The sequence below is a fragment of the Muntiacus reevesi genome, chromosome 5 (genome assembly GCF_963930625.1).
Source record: "Muntiacus reevesi chromosome 5, mMunRee1.1, whole genome shotgun sequence".
Lineage (NCBI taxonomy): Eukaryota > Metazoa > Chordata > Mammalia > Artiodactyla > Cervidae > Muntiacus > Muntiacus reevesi.
The window spans coordinates 52,103,739-52,123,636 of record NC_089253.1 but is presented as its reverse complement, the minus strand read 5'-3'; the positions used below and the strand labels follow the sequence as shown (position 1 = coordinate 52,123,636).

General features: G+C 41.3%; 1 protein-coding gene across 1 annotated transcript in view; it reads left to right on the top strand.

Annotated features, from left to right (window-relative positions):
* The window catches only part of LEMD1 (LEM domain containing 1), a 30,383-nt gene extending 15,489 nt beyond the window's left edge, over positions 1-14,894 (top strand). Inside the window, exon 5 of the mRNA XM_065937112.1 lies at positions 14,708-14,894. Coding sequence (XP_065793184.1) covers positions 14,708-14,894 — 187 coding nt within the window. The remainder of the gene's footprint in view (positions 1-14,707) is intronic.
* Positions 14,895-19,898: the final 5,004 nt, after the last annotated feature.

Here is a 19,898-nt window from a genome sequence, read left to right as displayed (position 1 = left end):
TACTGATAATATGCCTTGTAGGCCTGTAATTATCATGTACAGAGCCTACCCCAAGCTCTGCAAACAGAAGACCCTGTATACCAAGGGAATATACTACTCTTAAGACTGCCATTAAGTGTGTGGTTTGAGTTGCATGTAAAGATTTTAGGAGACCTGATGTTAAACATCTCTATAGTAGTTTCTTAATTAATTGAGAAACATCCTTATTCCCAATAATAGTCGTATATTCAGTTGAGTCAAAGTGAAGAGTAAATTGCATATTCTAAAACTACTTAATAAGCCCTTTGTTCTTACCTATGACATGTGCTAATGGGAGCTAAATGCCATCTTTACAAGGAATGTAATTTAACATTGTTCTGCTAAAAACACTGACCTCCCGGTAGATATGCTTAATAATCAATGTGCCTTTATCGTATTTTTTTTGCCTTTATCTTATTGGTTACATGCTGGTTCTTTCTGTGTAGTAAAACTCAGTTTTTGAAATACAAGAGCAGCAGGAAGAGATAGTGAAACCAAAATCTGATTATAGTTATTCTAAGCCGATAATAAAAATAAACATTTACTTTCATAAAACAGAATTATGAGCACTGGTGGTTTTTTTCTATAGGAAAAATATGTATTTGTTTAGGACGTACATCTTTCCATTCCCTTTCATCTAAGAATATAACCACACCGACTTTAACCAGTTTATAATTTGCCTTATGAGTTTAGATATATGTATCCATTTGGGGGATAGGAATTTCTCACAGGAGGACCTGTGAGTTATTTTAATTTCTTGGGACTTGGTAGGGCTTTGTGAGCACCAGGAACTATTCATCACAATTCATGAGTCTAAGCATGATTTACTAGAGATAATTATTGATTATGGAATTTCCTATCTGAAAGGCTTCTTGGAGGAGGCTGTATGGTTCATCTTATAGATGAAGTAACAAGCAGAGAGGAGATATGACTTGCCCAAACCACACAGCGTTAGAAGAAAAGTTGGAATAGAATTCCAGCCTCCCAATTTCCATTCTATTGCCCTTTCCAGTATATCAAGCTTTCAAAGGGGAGGAAAAACAACCAGGCACCTGAGTGGTGAAACAGCTCCCCCCAGTGTCTCTTTTGTTTGCATCGCAGAAGGACTCCATGTTCACCCGTGGAAACAAAGGCTTTCTTTATAAACAGAGGCGCTTGTCATCCATCCTTCCATTCACTCATTAAACCATGCTACAGAGAGAGTTAAAGTGGGCTGATGTTTATGCATATGGGTATCCAGAACTTTCCCAAATGGACAAAAAAATTCAAACCTGAAAAACTTTTTGACATTTTATTATAACGTATCTTATGCATCTAAAAAGGTATAGAGAATCACGAGTAGTTAGAGTCCCACTCCAGAGATTAAAAAATAATCATTTCCAATTCAGCTGAAGACCCCAGTGTATCCCTCCCTGACTGTATTCCCTTCCTACCTTTCCCCAAGGTAGTCACTACCCTGAATTTTCTACCTTTCATTCTTTTCCTTTTCTTTACAGTATCCACAAACCAGTTTCTCATAATTTTGGATTTTATTTAGGTTATATCACAATGTAAGTATTCTGTGGTGGTGGTGATTTAGTCCCTGAGTCATGTGCAACTCTTTGTGACCCCATGGGCTGTAGCCCACCAGGCTCCTGTCCATGAGATCTCCTAGGCAAGAATCCTGGAGTGGGTTGCCATTTCCTTCTCCAGGGGATCTTCCTGACCCAGGGGTTGAAAGCATGTCTCCTTTATTGTAGGTGGATTCTTTACCATTGAGCCACTTGGGAAGCCCAAGTATTCTTCTTTAACTTTCTTTATCATTCCGTATTATGGTGTGAGTTTCACTCAATATCTGTTGCTCTAGTTCATTTTTACTGCTATGTAGTTATTATGAAAACATATCTATTCATTCTTTATTCGTTGGACTTTTCAGATCATTTCCAAGCTTTTCTAATACAATCAGTGCTGCCACAAACACTGTGGCACATGACCCATTGTGTACAGGCACAAGAAATTTTTTCTGATTGAATGAATATACCGAGAAGTGGACCTGCTCCACTAGTAGTGGAATCGAAGGAAATATCTCTCTTCAACTTAAGAGACTATGCCAAGTTGTTCTATAAAGTAGCTGCAACATTTTACGCTCCTACCAGCAGTATGTTAAGAGCTCCATTCTTCTAAATCTTCTTCAAAGTGTAGTATTGACAAATTTAATTTTTGTCAATGTAGTGGGAGGAAGATGGTATTTCATTACAACTGTAATTTGTATTTTTCTTATTGCAAGTTGGGCATCTTTACACATCTGTAATGGGTCATTTGTGTTTTCTCGTCTGTGAGATGCCTGTTCATGTGTCTTGCCCATTTTTTTCTATTAGATTGTTTACCTTTTTCTTGTTGCTTTGTAAGAAATCTTTGTATATTTTAGATACTAATCATTTGTCAGTCATTAAGTGTAGAATGTATCTTCTAGTAGTTTGAGATTTTTCTCTCTTTTTTTGTGAGACAAGTATTTTTGCAGTAGTTTTAGGTTCACGGCAAAATTGAGAGGAAGATAGGGATTTCCCATGTAACTCCTGCCCCTTGACATGCATGGCCTCTCCCATTACTAACATTCCCCATCGGTAGGTTTGTCTTCTTACTCTTTTCTTGGCGTCTTTTTAAGAAATGATTTCAAATTTGACAGAAAGTTTCCAACAAAGAGTTCCTGTCTGTTGGAGTTCCAGTTTGATGGTGAGTTCCTTCACCTAGAAATACCAAGTCTCAATGTTTTACCACATTTGTTTTATAATTTTATCTGTTCAGTTCAGTTCATTTAGTTCAGTCACTCAGTCTTGTCCGACTCTTTGTGACCCCATGAACCTCAGTACACCAGGCCTCCCTGTCCATCACCAACTCCTGGAGTTCACCCAAACCCATGTCCATCAAGTCGGTGATGCCATCCAACCATCTCATCCTCTGTTGTTCCCTTCTCCTCCTGCCCTCAATCTTTCCCAACTTCAGGGTCTTTTCAAATGAGTCAGCTCTTCGCATGAGGTGGCCAAAGTATTGGAGTTTCAGCTTCACCATCAGTCCTTCCAATGAACACCAGGACTTATCTCCTTCAGGATGGACTGGTTGGATCTCCTTGCAGTCCAAGGGACTCTCAAGAGTCTTCTCCAACACCACAGTTCAAAAGCATCAGTTCTTCGGCGCTCAGCTTTCTTTATAGTCCAACTCTCACATCCATACATGACTACTGGAAAAACCATAGCCTTGACTAGATGGTCCTTTGTTGGCAAAGTAATGTCTCTGCTTTTTAATATGCTGTCTAGGTTGGTCATAACTTTCCTTCCAAGGAGTAAGTGTCTTTTAATTTCATGACTGCAATCACCATCTGCAGTGATTTTGGAGCCCAAAAAAATAAAGTCAGTCACTATTTCCACTGTTTCCCCATCTATTTGCCATGAGGTGATGGGACCAGATGCCATGATCTTAGTTTTCTGAATGTTGAGCTTTAAGCCAGCTTTTTCACTCTCTTCTTTCACTTTCATCATGAAGCTCTTTAGTTCTTCTTCACTTTCTGCCATAAGGGTGGGGTCATCTGCATAGCTGAGGTTATTGATATTTCTCTCGGCAATCTTGATTCCAGCTTGTGTTTCCTCCAGCCCAGCGTTTCTCATGATGTACTCTGCATAGAAGTTATATAAGCAGGGTGACAATATACAGCCTTGATGTACTCCTTTTCCTATTTGGAACCAGTCTGTTGTTCCATGTCCAGTTCTAACTGTTGCTTCCTGACCTGCATACAGGTTTCTCAAGAGGCAGGTCAGGAGGTCTGGTATTCCATGTTTTTCAGAATTTTCCACAGTTTGTTGTGATCCACACAGTCAAAGGCTTTGGCATAGTCAATAAAGCAGAAATAGATGTTTTTCTGGAACTCTCTTGCTTTTTCGATGATCCAGAGGATGTTAGCAATTTGATCTCTGGTTCCTCTGCCTTTTCTAAAACCAGCTTGAACATCTGGAAGTTCACGGTTCACATATTGCCGAAGCCTGGCTTGGAGAATTTTGAGCATTACTTTACTAGCGTGTGAGATGGGTGCAGTTGTGCGGTAGTTTGAACATTCTTTGTCATTGCCTTTCTTTGGGATTGGAATGAAAACTGACCTTTTCCAGTCCTGTGGCCACTGCTGAGTTTTCCAGATTTGCTGACATATTGAGAGCAGCACTTTCACAGCATCATCTTTCAGGATTTGAAAAAGCTCAACTGGAATACCATCACCTCCGCTAGCTTTGTTCGTATATTACTGTTTCTCAGACTAAACTGTAGACATTATGACTTTTTACTCCCTCCCCAAAACTTTATTATGTATTTTCCTAGACGAAAGACATAAAGGCAGGAGTCCCCAGCCTCCTGGTAGCAACCAGGCTGTACAGTAAAAGCTGAGTGGTGGGCAACTGAAGCTCTTCATCTGCATTTACAGCCGCTCCCACTGCTCTCCTGCCACCCCCGGGTGGGGCCGGCTAGCTGCAGGCACACAAGCTCGGGGCTCCTCCTGCTCTGCTTTATGGTGAGCTGTCTAATTATCCCATTACATATCGCAGTGTGATAACAATAGAAATAAAGCACTCCCCTCCCTCCACACTCTCCTATGAAAGTGGCCCCTGGTGCCAAAAAGACCGGGGACCACAGCATAGAGACATTCACAGCACAATGACAGGAGTCAGACATTTTTGAAAACTGAGGTTAAATTCACACAATGCAAAATTTACTATTTTTAAATGAACAATGGCATTTAGAACGTTCATAATGCTGTGAAACCACTACCTCTATCTAATTTCAAAATATTTTCATCAGCGCAAAATAAAACTCAGCACCCAGTGGCCAGTTATTCCCCACCCTGTTCCTAACAATGATTTATATGCTTTCTGTTTCAATGAATTTACTTTCGGATTTTTCACATGAATGGGGTCACTTAATATGTGATGTTTTGTTACTGACTTCTTTCACTTAGCATAAGGTTTTCAAGGTTCATCCATGCTGTAGCAGGTATCTGTATCTTTTGTGACTGAATACTATTCCATTGTATGTGAGTGAAGCGAAAGTCACTCAGTCATGTCCGACTCTTTGCGACCCCATGGCCTATACAGTCCACAGAATTTTCCAGGCCAGAATACTGGAGTGGGTAGCCTTTCCCTTCTCCAGGGGATCTTCCCAACCCAAGGATCGAACCCAGGTCTCCCACATTGCAGGGGGATTCTTTAACCAGCTGAGCTACCAGGGAAGCTCATTGTCTGGATATACCACAATTTTTTTATTCATTCATTCATCGAAGGACATTTGGATAGTGCTACCTTGAATATTCACATACAAATAGTTGAGGGCCTGTTTTCTGTCCCTTTGGGTACATAACTAGGAGTGAAATCGCTGGGTCGTATGGTAATGGCTGCAGCATTTTCCTACTACCTATGTATGAGAGTTCCTATTTCTCATATCCTTGTCACCTCTCCTTATTCCAATCCAAGTTTTTTAACGGCCATCTGGTGGGTGTAGAATCTCATTGCGGTCTTGATTTGCATTTTTCCTTAATGATTAGTGATGCTAAACCATCTTTTCACGTGTCTATTTCCCTTTTGTGTATTTTCTTTCGAGAAATGTCTACTCAAGCGATTTTAACCAGATAGTTTGTTGTTTTTTTTTGTTATAAGACTTTATATTCTGAATACTAGACTGTTATCAGATATATGATTTGCCAATATTTTTTCCCCATTCTGTAAGGTTGCCTTTTCACTTTCTTTATGATACCCTTCAACATCATAAAAGTTTTCAGAAAGTTGATTATGACATATCTTGGCACGGCTTTCTTTAGGTTTATTCTGTTTGGAATTCATTCAGCTTCTTAAATATAGATTAGATGCTATTGTTTTTCAGTCACTAAGTAGTGTTTCAACTCTTTGCAACCCTATGGACTGCAGCACTGCCAGGCTTCCCTGTCCTTCACCATCTCCCAGAGTTTACTCAAATTCGTGTCCATTGAGTCGGTGATGCTTTCTAACCATCTCTTCCTCTGCTGCCCTCTTCTCCTTTTGCCTTCAGTCTTTCCCAGCATCAGGATCTTTTTTAATGAGTTGGCTTTTCACATCAGGTGGCCAAAATATTGGAGCTTCAGCTTCAGCATCAGTCTTTTCAGTGAATATTCAGGATCGATTTCCTTTAGGATGGACTAGTTTGATTTCCTTACTATCCAAGAGACTCTCAAGAGTCTTCTCCAACACCACAGTTCAAAAGCATCAATTCTTTGGCACTCAGCCTTCCTTATGGTCCAACTCTTGCATCCATTTACGACTACTGGAAAAACCACAGCTTTGACTGTTCAGACCTTTGTCAGAAAAATGATGTCTTTCCTTTTGAATAAGCTGTCTACGTTTGTCATAGCTTTCCTTCCAAGGAGCAACAGTCTTAATTTCATGGCTACAGTCACTGTCCAAGGTGGTTTTGGAGCTCAAGAATGTAAAATGTGTCACTGTTTCCACTTTTTCCCCTTCTATTTGCCATGAAGTGATGGGACCAGATAGCATGATCTGTTTTTTTGAATGTTGAGTTTTAACCAGCTTTTTCACCTTCTTCTTTCACCCTCATCAAAAGGCTCTTTAGTTCCTCTTCCCTTTCTGCCATTAGAGTGGTATCATCTGCATATCTGAGGTTGTTGATGTTTCTCCCACCAGTCTTGATCCCAGCTTGTGATTCATCCAATCTGGCATTTAGCATGGTGTACTTTGCATATAAGTTAAATAAACAGGTTGACAATATACAGCCTTGTCATACTCCTTTCCCAATTTTGAACTAGTCAGTTGTTCCATGTCTGGTTTTAACCATTGCTTCTTGACCCTCATACAGGTTCCTCAGGAGACAAGAAAGGTGATCTGGTATTCCAATCTCTTTAAGAATTTTCCAGTTTGTTGAGATCCACACAGTCAAAGGCTTTTGCTTAGTCAATGAAGCAGAAATAGATGTTTTTCTAGAATTCCCTTGCTTTCTATATGATCCAGTGAATGTTGGCAATTTGATCTCTAGTTCCTTTGTCTTTTCTAAGCCCAGCTTGTACATCTGAAAGTTCTTGGTTCACGTACTGCTAAAGCTTAGCTTGAAAGATTTTGAGCATAACCTTACTAGCATGTGAAATGAATGCAATTGTCCAGTAATTTGAACATTCTTTTGCACTGCCCTTCTTTAAGATTGGAATGAAAACTTACTTTTCTAGACCTGTAGATTAGTGTCTTTTGTCAAATTTGGGACATTGTCAGTCATTATTTCTCCAAATACCTTTTTTAGCCTGACTTCATCTTCCTCTGCTTTAGGGACTCTAATTACATACATGTTAGACATTATAATCCATTAAGACTCTGAGACATTTTTTTTATTCTGTTTTCTCTATATTGTTTGTTTTAGATGACTTATATACTTCTATCTCCAAGGACATCAACTATTTCCTCTGTTTTCTTCATTCTGCTGTCAAGCCCATCTAAATAAATTTTGGTTGTTGAATTTTTTCAATTCCAAAATTTACACTAGATTTTCCTGTACCATTTCTGTAGAGAATTAAAATTTTTTCATTTGTTTCAAACATGTCTCATTGGTCCTTGAAGCACTTTGTGAAATTTACTCTAACATCCTGGTCAGATGATTTTAGTATTTGTGTCAACTTGGTGTTGGCCTGTTAGTTTTTTCTCGCCTGAGTTATGAGGCATATCTTCCCTCACCTTGTTGTTTTTAAATGGTGTCTTTACTTGTCTCTTTGTTCTTCTATATAAATTTTAGAATGAGTTTATCAAGTTCCATGAAAAATGTAGACTGGAATTTTGATTGAAATTGTATTGACTTAATAAATTAATTTGGACAAAGCTGGATCTTCACTCTGCTGAGTCTTGCTGTTCGTGTTCTTTACATTTATTGAAATTTTCTTTAATGTCCTTCAGTAAGATTGTATTATTTTCTCAGGGAAGGTCAGGCTCATCTTTTGTTAGCTTTATTAGGTGCTGTGTTAGGTGCTGTGGGGTGCTGTGCTTAGTCATTCAGTCGTGTCCGACTTTTTGTGATTACTGTTGGGAATAGTATCTTTTTTAAATTATGTTTTAAATGGTTAGTTGCTTATAGATAGAAATGCAGTTGACTTTGGTATATTGATTTTCTAACAATGAATTCTTTGCAATCATAATCATTTTTCTGTAAATCTCTTTAGTTCGTTTTGATTACCTTTAATTTCTTTTTGTTTTACGGTGCTGCCTAAGACCTCTTTATTACAATATTAAGTCAGAGGGATAATAGTAAGAATTCTTACTTGGTTCTGATCAAAAGAAAATGTTTATGACATTTTCCTTTTGAGTATGATTTTTGATGTAGGTGTTGGAAGAAATCTTTTAACAAGTTAAGGAAATTCCCTTTCTATTCCTGGTTTGCTGAGAATTGTTTTAAAAATTGAGAATGCAAATGATCACAAGGTTTTTAACCTTCCTTTTGTTAATGTGATGCAGATTATTAAATTAATTCAAAATCATTACTTAGGTTAAAAGAACACAATGTTTTAGATGAGAGCTTTATTTAATCAAAGTTGAGGTAAAAACAATAAAGAGTCTGAGATTATTGTAAAATCTTTTATTAACTTAATAGTCAATAAAGGGATTGGGCTAACTCAATTTTATAGAGTTCTAAATCAAAAGGTTTTTTTTTTTCTGCCTTTAAGCAGAGTCGCAAACTACCAGTTTGCCAAGTCATTGGTAAAAAGTCTGATTCTACATATAGGCCTTTTCCAAAAATTGCTTTAGTGAGTTAGCGACTAATTGCATTAGTGATTAGGAGAGAATTTCGTCCCCACCCCCAGGAGCTTCACTGCCTCTAGATTCCCCAGAGTCCAACAGTTAGAAGTCATGGGAGGATAAGAGGAAAAAAGGGTGGGAAACCCAGTGTGTGGCACCGCTTTGATTGCCTATAATTGTGGGTATCAACCTATGACATTTCTGGCTAGATTTGGGTCTACATTGTAAAATACACTTCTTGTGAAAATGCAAACAAACTTGCATTTCTTTATGGGCAAGTATGAATGGCTTTAGTCAAGGTAGATTATCTTTCAAGAGCGAATACATTTTTGGATGAGTAATGATTTAATGAGGATACAAAATGATTATTGTTCTTTCTGGCTCTATATAATAGCCCAGTGTTTTATAGTTAGCCATAACAGAGTACGACATAATATCTCATACACAATCCACTTTCACATTCAATATGACACACATATATATGTATACACACACACACACACACACACACACACACACACATATATAAGTAGCATCACCGACTCAATGGGCATGAGTTTGAGTAAATTCCGGGAGTTGGTGATGGACAGGGAAGCCTGACGTGCTGCAGTCCATGGGGTCACAGAGAGTCAGACACGACTGAGTGACTGAACTGAACTGATATTTAAGTAGGCCAGAATTAGCACAAAATAGTCTACCTGGAAAAAGCTTATAAAAAGACAATTTATCTGAAATATTGAAGAAGAGATCTGATGGTTACAAGTGTTACTTCTTCAGGAAATTAATTGATGATTAGATAATATATCAACCAACGATATCAGTTTTCAGAAATGTGTTTTGATATATTCATAATGATGAATCTCCCCAACAGAATGATTCCAAAACTAAAAACCAGAAAGCATAGGCATTGAAACCAGAATATCTGAATTTAAATTACAGCTATTCCTTTCACTAATTGTGTAATCTGGGGTAAATAATTTAGCCTATAAGTCTCTATTTCTTCACCTATAAAATGGTGGCAGTTAGCTCTTAGAGTTGTTAGAAAGATTAAACGAACTGAGGCACGTTCAATGCCCAAGATATTAAACCTTCGGGCACGGTATTTCTAATTCCCTTCCAGTGAAGAGCACCATCATTACGCATACAGCCTGCAGTGAGGAGGAGGGACTCCGAGGCTGCAGCGCCTGGGTTGGCTGCTGGCTCCACCATCTCGCCAGCTGCGTGACCATGGGCGCACTCCTTAAACCAGCCACACTTCAGTTTTCTCATCTGCAAAATGGGCATTATAAAAGCATCTTCCTCATAGGGTGGTAGGATTAAATGAGTTTATTTCTGTAAAATGCTTAGAACAGGGACTGGCACACAGGAAATGCTATGTAAGCGTTAGCTGGTGTTGTAGTGAGACACTCATGGTTTATTGTACTGGTATATCTCAGAACTACTACATTTACATCTACAGTTGATCGGTAATATGTGGATGAGTGTATTTTTCTGATTTCAGTGCTAGGGGTGTACTGAAGGGGGTGGAGCAGCAGAGGAGGTCACAAATTCCCTCAGTATCAGCTGCAAATGCTCTGCAAAAGCAGCTGCCTTTGCAGAATCTAGCTCCGGGCATAGGGAGAAAGGAGCAGAGATATTCTATTTCCCCATGGGTGCCATTTACCCTCACTAAGCCATGGCTTTAATGAGCACCAATATTTTTTAGTTCCCTTGTAAATGGTGTTTACAGTGAAAATCATATTACAGCAACATTAAAGAATTGTTCAAAGATAAAAAATAAATCAACTACAAACATGCAAAAACTGATTTAATTCTTTCAATTTCCCTCCAGTTTTTGTTTATGTGCACATGCAGTATGTGTTTACACAGCTGTCGTCAATGTGCACATAGCGTTTTGTACTTTACTGTGTTTAACATTAGCTGATAACTCTTTCCCTGTTATATAGTCTTTATTATTGTTATTGATGGCTGCAGAGTCATGTTGACAAGCATAATTACTCTTTTTTTGAAAATCAAAACATTCACCTTTTACATACTGTAGGAGAACTCTAGGAATACAAGTAAGGGCAATAAATTATAGAAGAAAAGGAAATCAAAGACCTACACCTCCTATGACAGGAGGAAAGATAGGAGGGGAGTATGTGATTGCCTAAGAACTGTGAAATCCTATAATTTGATTTTGCAACAGATTTCTACCCCAATGCTTTACTTAACATATCTATTTTTAAATGTAAGAGGATTAAAAAGAAACTGCATTTGATGGGTACACAGAGGTTCATTATACTATTGTCTACTTTTGTATATGTTTGAAACTTCTGTAATTAAAAAAGGTTTAAAGAAAAGAATGTGCTTATAAAAGACTTTTCCAACCCCCTTGGAAATAGTTTGAGTGTCTCTTGGTGAGCACACCCCCGCAGCCCACACATGTGGGAGTTTTCAAAGTCCTTCTACCTCCAGAGCCTTGCTTTCTTCCTCCAGGAAACTGATGTAGTGCAGGTGCGGAGATGTCCTTGCTGGGAACAGTGCTCCCTCAGGCGTGGTGCTTTTGTGCCAGGCACAGCTCCTACCATCTGTGGAGACCCTGCAGCTGGTAAACCACTGCTGAGAACATCTTGTTTAAGAAGGTGGGGCAGTGGGTAAGGGGGATGGTGGAGGCCACACCTGACTCACCACTGGTGGTCTCTGCCCGAGTGGGTGACCCCCAGTAGATGGTCATGGAGCAGGCCAGGCCCTTCCCACCCCACGCTGGGCTGAGACCATCACACCTGCTGGCACAGCACCCTCTGAAGGTGGGTGTCCAGACTCCCCAAGTTGTGTGTTCTCTTGGGGTGACCTAACGACACACTTGCTAAGACCAGGGCTGTCCTTCCTCCTGCAAATTCTGTGGCTCACACGAGTGCCCAGCGGCCTCCCTCTCCTGCCCCGCCCTCCATCACCCAGCGTCAGTCTATCTCAGTCCTGCTGTCAGAGCTCCTCCCTTGGTCTTTCCTTCTGGGTCTTGTTCTGTTTGTTCTGCGCAGGTGCGGGTCAGTCCTCTCCTGAGAGGCAAGTCCCATCTTGCTCCTAACCCCTGACTCCCTCACCCTCAGCCAACAGCCTCCTGAGGACTCTGGAGGCGTGGCAGCTGTCGGAGGCTCCTGTTGTGTTCAGGGGTGCTGGACCCCTGGGAGGGGGACAAATATCTACCCCCAGTGGTAGATAATATGGCTTGATTAAAGAGAAATAGAAAATCAAGTCATCCTGCCGTACACTTTAAATCTATACAGCAACGTATGTCAATTATTTCAATAAAACTGGGGTGGGGGGGAGTGGAGAGAAATAGAAGACAGCTCTGTGAGATCCAACAGATGGTCTGATTAGGGAGAAGGAAGTCAGTGCAGAATACACACAAACTCCCCACACTCAGTGATCAGCTGTTTAGGACAAGGATAGTGTGGTGGTCCCTGTGAAAATCCTCACTGCCAGCATGGGGACTGGTACTCAGCAGCACAGTACAAATGTTTATTGAACAAATAAATAAAAATTCAGGTCAACAAAGTCAGGTATAGAATATGTATATGAGGGTCAAAGAAATATAGACCAGATGAGTGATCTGAGTGGATAAGAGCAGTGAAGAAGACTTCTCGTAGGAGGGAAATAATTTTTTTAGAAGCTGGAGGGTAGAGAGGAGTCTGGTGTAGAGTTCCAATGATAATACTGAGTGACCTTAGACAACTTATGAACCTTTCTGTGCCTCAAACATATGCTCTCTAACATGGAGCCATGAGTGTCTACCAGACGAGGGCAGGGTGGTCAAGGAGGTTCAGTGCATTCATGGGAAATGGTACCTAGAACTTGGTAAATGGCAGTCAGCGACACCATCTGACACCACTTCTTCACCTTCCTAGGGGTCACCCCCTGGACACTGCAGACATTTGAGGATGATGAGGCCTGAATCTTAACTATAAATGGGCAGTCAAGGGAAACCAGACATATGAGGAGAAGCAACAACATGAGATTAATAACAGTTATCATTATCGCAATCATTATGACTAATGTTTATTGAATGCTTACCATGTGCCAGATGTTTTCATCACTTCGTACAGTTTAAATCATTTAATCTTTACAACTCTATTTCACAGAGAGGGAACAAAGGCCTAAAGAGCTATACCTTTTGACTTAATTGAAAAATATACCAGTATGAAAGAAGTTTGGGGGAAAAGGAAAAAACAGAAGCGCCATGATTATCTCTCCTTCTACTCCTCTTACAGAACATTTTCATTTTCCTAAATTACTTTCTAATCCATGTTCATTGCCAACTTGTCTTTTAAAATAATTTTATTCTTTATATAAAAATGATATGGGCTCATTATGAAAAGTTTCAAGCAATAAACAAGTACAAATAAGAGAGAAAAGAAAGAGCTGATATTTAAGAAAAAAACACTGCTTGCATCACGTGACCCTCATCACCGGCGTGTCTGCTCTTCCTGTTGAGTCACTGAAGTAAAATATTACTCTACAGAACTTGGATGTTTCTACTAATTATTGAATAAAGGAAGGCTAACTTACAGTTTGTGTTATGAGGTACTAAACTACCCAATGGGCTTCCCAGGCGGCACAGGGGTAAAGAATCCACCTACCAATGCAGGAGATGCAAGAAGCATGGATTCAGTCCCTGGGTCAGGAAGATCCCCTGGGGTAGGAAATGGCAACCTGCTCCAGTACTCTTGCCTGGAAAATTTCATGTACAGAGGAGCCTCGCGGGCTACAGTCCATGGTGTTGCAGAGTCAGCCATGACTGAGCACACACACGCACACACAGACTACCTGATACACCAGAACTTATCAGTTCTCAGATTATATTTTTTCCTAGAAAAAAAATAAGATTCTTTGTATAAAATATTGGAAACTATAAATTCTTGATATTTTTTTTTGTTCGTTAGAGATGCAAGACTTCCACCAGTAAACCAAAAGCTGTAGAAACCTTCTGCTCGGGTTCTAAGCATACTGAGAGAAGAAGGTAATGCTTTTCTTAACATATGAGAAGATATGTATGTGCATAAGATATGAGTCTTACGCAACTCCTGGAAAAAAAACTCATTATTCAGATTTCTGTGAGGGGTTTGAGTCTGAAAACAATGTGTTGCGAAAGGAGAAAGATTGGTGATCTCTCAGAATTTTGAAGTCTAAGGGGCCTTACAGACTCTGCACTTCACTACTCATATTTAGAGATAAGGAAATGGGCCGGAGAAGCTAAGGAGGATAGCATAAATCACAGTAAGCTGAGATCAGAACCCAAGTCATTTAGAAACATTAGTTGTCATTTAGAAACCTTTATTCCTATTGGTGGGAAAGGAAAAAGAAAAGGAAAAAAAAAGAGCAAGGAGTTGAAATAAGAGCTCAAAACAGATGTTTTATGGGTCAAAACAGTAAAGCCTTCTGGTATACTTCCTAACTTCTGAATTAATTTTGGCCGATTGCCAGGATTTGACTAGCAGATCAGAAATTCCCCTCTTTCCTTTGGCAATGTAAAATAAGCAGATTTCAAAAGTAGTTCCCATCTCCTCCCTGAAAAATCAGTGCTTATACCTGTGGAGAAAAGGGAGAGGGCCAATGTACAGATGCCCCCATCAGCGAGCACCCATCCCCAACGGACACCAGGGGACTGTAAGGCCCTGAGCCTGGCCTTGCACCACCATCGGAAGATGTCACACACACAGTGATAAATACATGTTCTGTGGGATTTTAGAGATCTCACATCTTGGCGATATCCTGTTAATGTTACTCTTTGAAATTAGCTTAGGTTTTAAATGAGCAGAGGGTTGCTCCCGGAAGTCCCACCATGGTTGCTCCCTTGGGACCGAAGCCCCACGCATTTTAAGGGGTCCTCAAGTAGCAGTTGTACGCAACCCTAAAGGCCACTACTGTTTTCACAGATGTGCTGCAAGGGCACCAAACATCATGTACAAAGCACTGAGGAACCTCAAAGAGAAAGCCTGCTGCAGAGTGAACAGGAGAGCTGGAAACGGGAACCTGGAAATGTTTCCAATGGGCTTGACACTTGCTGTGCTCGGCATCTTCATTATCGTGATATTTGTCTACATAACCATGGAAAGCAAGTAACTCTTGGTTAAGTCCTTTGGAAGCAGAGTGAGGAACACGTGCCTGAGTATTGCTCCGAGCCCTCCTGCTTCAGGAGGGAACAGAGGCTACTCTCAAGGTGGAGACCCAGCCCCACAGCCGGGGGGTCTTCCCTTGCCCTGTGCTGAGCTGAAGGGTCTGTGACTAGGCTCCAGACAGGTGGAAGGGATGAGGGAGCAAGCCAGGCACTTGTGTCAAAGAGCTTGATAGTAGGAAGTTCCCCGAGTCAGGTTGGCCATCATTAAAAGTACTTTCACGTTAGTGCAGTCCTCTAAGAAGGAGACTGTGCCTGGAGTTGCTCTTTTTCACTATGGTGATAAGCCGTGGATCACATTTTATTCACTCTTCAAATTGGGTAGTCAACTATGGGCAAGGCCACAACAGGCGATGAACAAAAAAGGGAGCGTATCTGCTTTGGCAAACACAAAGAACTAGCCAACATCACCAGTAATGAAAAGAAAATCACTCAGAACAAGATTATATTTTCACCATTGAACTTAGAAAGGTTTGAAAAGATTAAGACCTGGTAAGGAGTGCAGTGATCACGGCCCTGGGAGTGGGCAGGGCTGGACAAGCACCTGAGCTCCTCTGTTTCTTGGCTTTGTGAGCTTGGCGGAGGTAGCTGTCTTCTCTGAGCTTCAGTTCAACTTCTGAAAACTGGGATAAAATAGACACTTATGGTGACAGAGGATGAGATGGTTGGATGGCTGATGCCATCCATGGTTGGATGCCATGGCTGATGCCAGCCATGGTTGGATGGCTGATGTCCAACTCAGTGGACATGAGTTTGAGCAAGTTCCAGGGGTTGGTGATGGACAGGGAAGCCTGGCATGCTGCAGTCCATAGGGGTCACAAAGAGTCGAACCCAACTAGCGACTGAACTGAACTGAACTGAACTGAACTGAAATTCTTAGGGAGGTGAAGAATTGGAAGAAATTGCACATATGAAGTATTGATATAATACTTAGTGTTGTCCGCAGCTAACTGGTAGAAGCCCTCACTAAATGTTCGATAAATGCTTAAGCTTTGTTACACTTTGGCATAATATTTCAGCTTCTGGGGAGACCTCCTTCTAGACAGAGAGAAGTCTTAAGTACCAAGAAGTTAGCTGCAGTGATTTTCATGGCAGTCAAAAGGTAGAGCCAACTCATATATCCAACAATAGGGGAAAGGCTTAATAAGTTGAGGTCTAGACTCTTGACAGATGACTATATAAGAATTTAAAATATTAAAAAGTTTATCATAACAGAAAATGCTTATTTAAAAAATTTTAAGCAGCTTTATTGAGATATAATTTACATGCCATACACAATAGTTCACCTAATGTGTAAAAGTCAATGATTTTTAGAGTATGTGTAGTTGAACAACTGTCACCTATTTAATTTTAGAATATATACAGCTACACAACCATTACCACAAGCAATTTTAGAATGTTTTCATCACCCCTAAAATGCTTTTTTTAAAATAGTAAACAAAAATGATGCAGATTTGTTACTATTGTATTATCACAACTAAACAAACAACACTGGAAGAAATATGTAAAAATGTTCATAGTACTTCAAAAATGGGACTCTGATTTTCTTTATTTCTACTTTTCCATGTTTTTAAAGATTTCTATAAGCAGAGTGTGTTGATTTGTGTTAATTCAGGAAAGTTTTAATTTAAAAAAATGTATACTGTATTACAGTTTGGCTGTAAGGAACATAAAACTCAGTAAAGCTGGCTTAAACAAACAAGGATTTATTTTTATCTCTTAAAAAGAAATTTGGAGCTTAAAGCATATAATACTGTTAAAAATAACTAAATGTAATATGCTCCTGCTCAAATAAACCAACAGTAGAAAAAATTATGATCATGAAAATTTGAAACTGACTAGATATTTGGTGATATTTAGAAATGCTTGATCTTATTGAGCTTCAGCAGCTATTCTGTGATTACAAGTTAAAAAGCATTAGAGGAAAGCTAAGATAATCGCAAAGATATTGGCCTGCTGTCTTTAAACTCCTGAAATTAGTTCTGAAACTCAATCCATTGCATTAGTATTTTAAGGCAGAACTTAGGAACTCACCACCTCCTGTCCCCAGCTCCTGTTATGAATTTCATTCGGAACAGTAAGGCTTCCCAGGTAGCTCAGTAGTAAAGACCCCACCTGCCAAAACAGGAGACCCAGAAGACACAGGTTCGATCTCTGGGTCAGGAAGATCCCCTGGAGGAGGGCCACCCACTCCAGTATTCCTGCCTGGAGAATCCAGTGGACAGAGTAGTCTGGCCAGCTATGGTCCATAAGGTCTCAGAGAGTTAGACATGACTGAACTGACTTAGCATGCAGAACAGTAAGGGAGGCTAGGAAGGTGGGCATTTGAAATTTAGCAGCCTCTGTTAGACAAGGGATAGAGGATTGAGCATAAGAAGAGGAGGAAGCAACCTATAGTGGTGGCCACATGTTCAGCTGTCAATAAGATAAAGCATAAAAAATAAATAAATCTCTCCTAGAAAGCCTTCATCAGTCCTTGAATCTTTGCCGATTACTTCTTGTAAATTAGAATCCTGGAATCAGTCTCAGGAGACTGAACAAGACCTCTAATTAGCGCCTCAGCACTCAAGGAGCGGTCTCCAAACAGCAGCCTTAGCAGCTCAGGCCCTACCCCAACCTACTAAGCTGGAATTTGCATTTTAACAGGATCCCAGGATTCCCGTACACATTAAAGTTTGAGAAGCACTGCTGTGGTTCATGCCCATCAGATGCTTATGTAGGAGGAATCCTAGCTCAAGCCTAAGCCAGGCTGACCTTAAGCGTCAGGCCAGAAGACCAGCAGGCTGGGTCCATCAGGGGTCTGTGCACACTGGGGACTGGTTACCTCTTTGAGAAAAATGTGTCTTAAAGGAAGAGACTCAGGGGTACGAGTTTGATCTCAGGAAATGTTCCACTATTCATCCATCCGATAATTTATCATCTCCTGCATCCTCTCAATAGAAAGGCAAATAAAATCAGTGTAAGATACAGTCCCTACTCTTAAGGGACTGGTAGGGGAGAAGGAGATGCCAACAGACATTGCAATGTTAAGTGACCTCCTTTTGATGGTAGGGCAGGGAGTATAGAAGAGGGCGACTTTCTCCAGTGTTGGGAGTAGACATGGGTAGCTTCCTGGAGCAAGTGGTATCATAGTTGAACCCAGCAGGGAGAGTAGGATTTGATCAACAGAAGTGGGAGGAAAGTGGGTGAGGCTAAAGGTGAAAGGACTGTCTCCAGGCCGAGGGCACAGTGCTTCTAGAGATGAGTAAGGGAGAAGCACTATGAAACTGAACGGGGTGGTGAGGAATGGGGCTGGCAAGGAGGGCAGAGTTCGGATCATGGCGAGTCTCGGGGACCATATCAAGGTCTTTAATCCCGGGGCCAACGCAGAAGAGGACCTCTTCTAAGAACGAACCATCCCTGCCTCCCTGTCTTCCTTGACAGTTTCCATAGCTTCCATGCCTTCCCCTGAAAACTGGGTAGAGAAAGCCTTCTAACGAGGCATCAGACTGAAGGAGACTTTTGCCCAGGCCCCTGGAAGACTCCAGGCATGAAGGGCAGTTATCAGGGTGCTGGGCCTGGCAGCAACAGGAGCAGGAAGCCCTGCATCAGTGGGAGGGAGGAGGCACACTCTGACACGGACTTCCTCTGCCTCCCTCAGCGAGGGCACCGCATCCCACAAGGCCACAGGAGCAGGGCCAGGAGCGGGAGGTCAGGGGGTGCTCCCTGGTGCTGGTGGGCAGACACGAGGCACCTTCATGGAACTCCCTGGAGGCAAGGAAGAAGCTGCTGCAACTGACCCAGCAAAAAGGGTAGGGGTGACAGGGGGCCATTGAAACCCCTCTGCGTAGAGAACTCAAACCACTGCCACGGTCTGTGAATCTTCATCCTGTGACCCAGGTGTTTCACCATCGTCTCTGTAAGGCTCCCCTTGCCCTGGCGATCTGGGGAGAGTGTGTATACGGAGGGGAGCTGTGTCTTCCCAGGACCGCTGTCCTCGGTCTCCAGGAAACTGTTGCCACCAAACTAACCTCACGGAGCTGGTGCAGGGAAGGCTGTGTGCGTAGCCGGCTTTTCTGAAACTGGAGATGTGATGAGGAAACTGAAATGTGGAGAGGAAAGAACAGGGCCTACTTTGGTGCCTTTCCCAGCTCCGAGTCATCTACCCGCCGCACTCCGCCCTCAGCTATACACCCCCGCGGCAGAAGCCGGGACACTGAGACTGTCTTGACTTTGGGCCAAATTGAATTCCCAAGCAGGACTCCCTCCCCCCACTAGTCTCACTGATAGGGAAGGAATTGGGGTATAGATTTATTCTCTCATCAAGGGCAAACTCCAAGACATCAGGGTGTTTTATTTTTCCAGTTCCAACTACTTGTCTGCCTCTCCTACAAATCTTGTAGCTCTTTGGGTTGGGGGCTGTATCTTAACTGTCTCTGGATCTCTTCTTAAAAAAGTCCTGACTCATCCAGAACAAGCCCACTTCCTTTTCAAGCCATTTCCAACCCAAACAGACATTTGCAATGACAAAACCAATACCCTAGATTTCACCTCCTACTTATCCCTGTGAGAAGTTCCTAAAATGAGCAAACTGCTGCTGAAAGGCATCATTATGTGTGTTTATTCCTGAACAGTCTGTCCTTCCTGGGCATGGGTATTGCTCATGGGTAGTGACATGGATCAAATGTCACTTACCTCTGGGTAAGCATTCTTACCTCTGATCGCCAAGCAGTTAAGGGGGGTACTGGCTGGCAACAGGATTCAGCTAATTTCATGTCCCAAGGGGTGCTGGATTTCGTGGGCCTGTGTTCTTCATGTGGAGCAACAGGTTCTATTCTATCACGTGTACTGTTGAAATCTCTATGCAGCCAACGTTCAGGCTGGCAGATGGAAGAAATTCTTAAAGGTTCTATTTCTGGCTTTCAACATTCAAAGAAATACTGTGCTCCCACCTCTTAAAAATAATTGGTTAA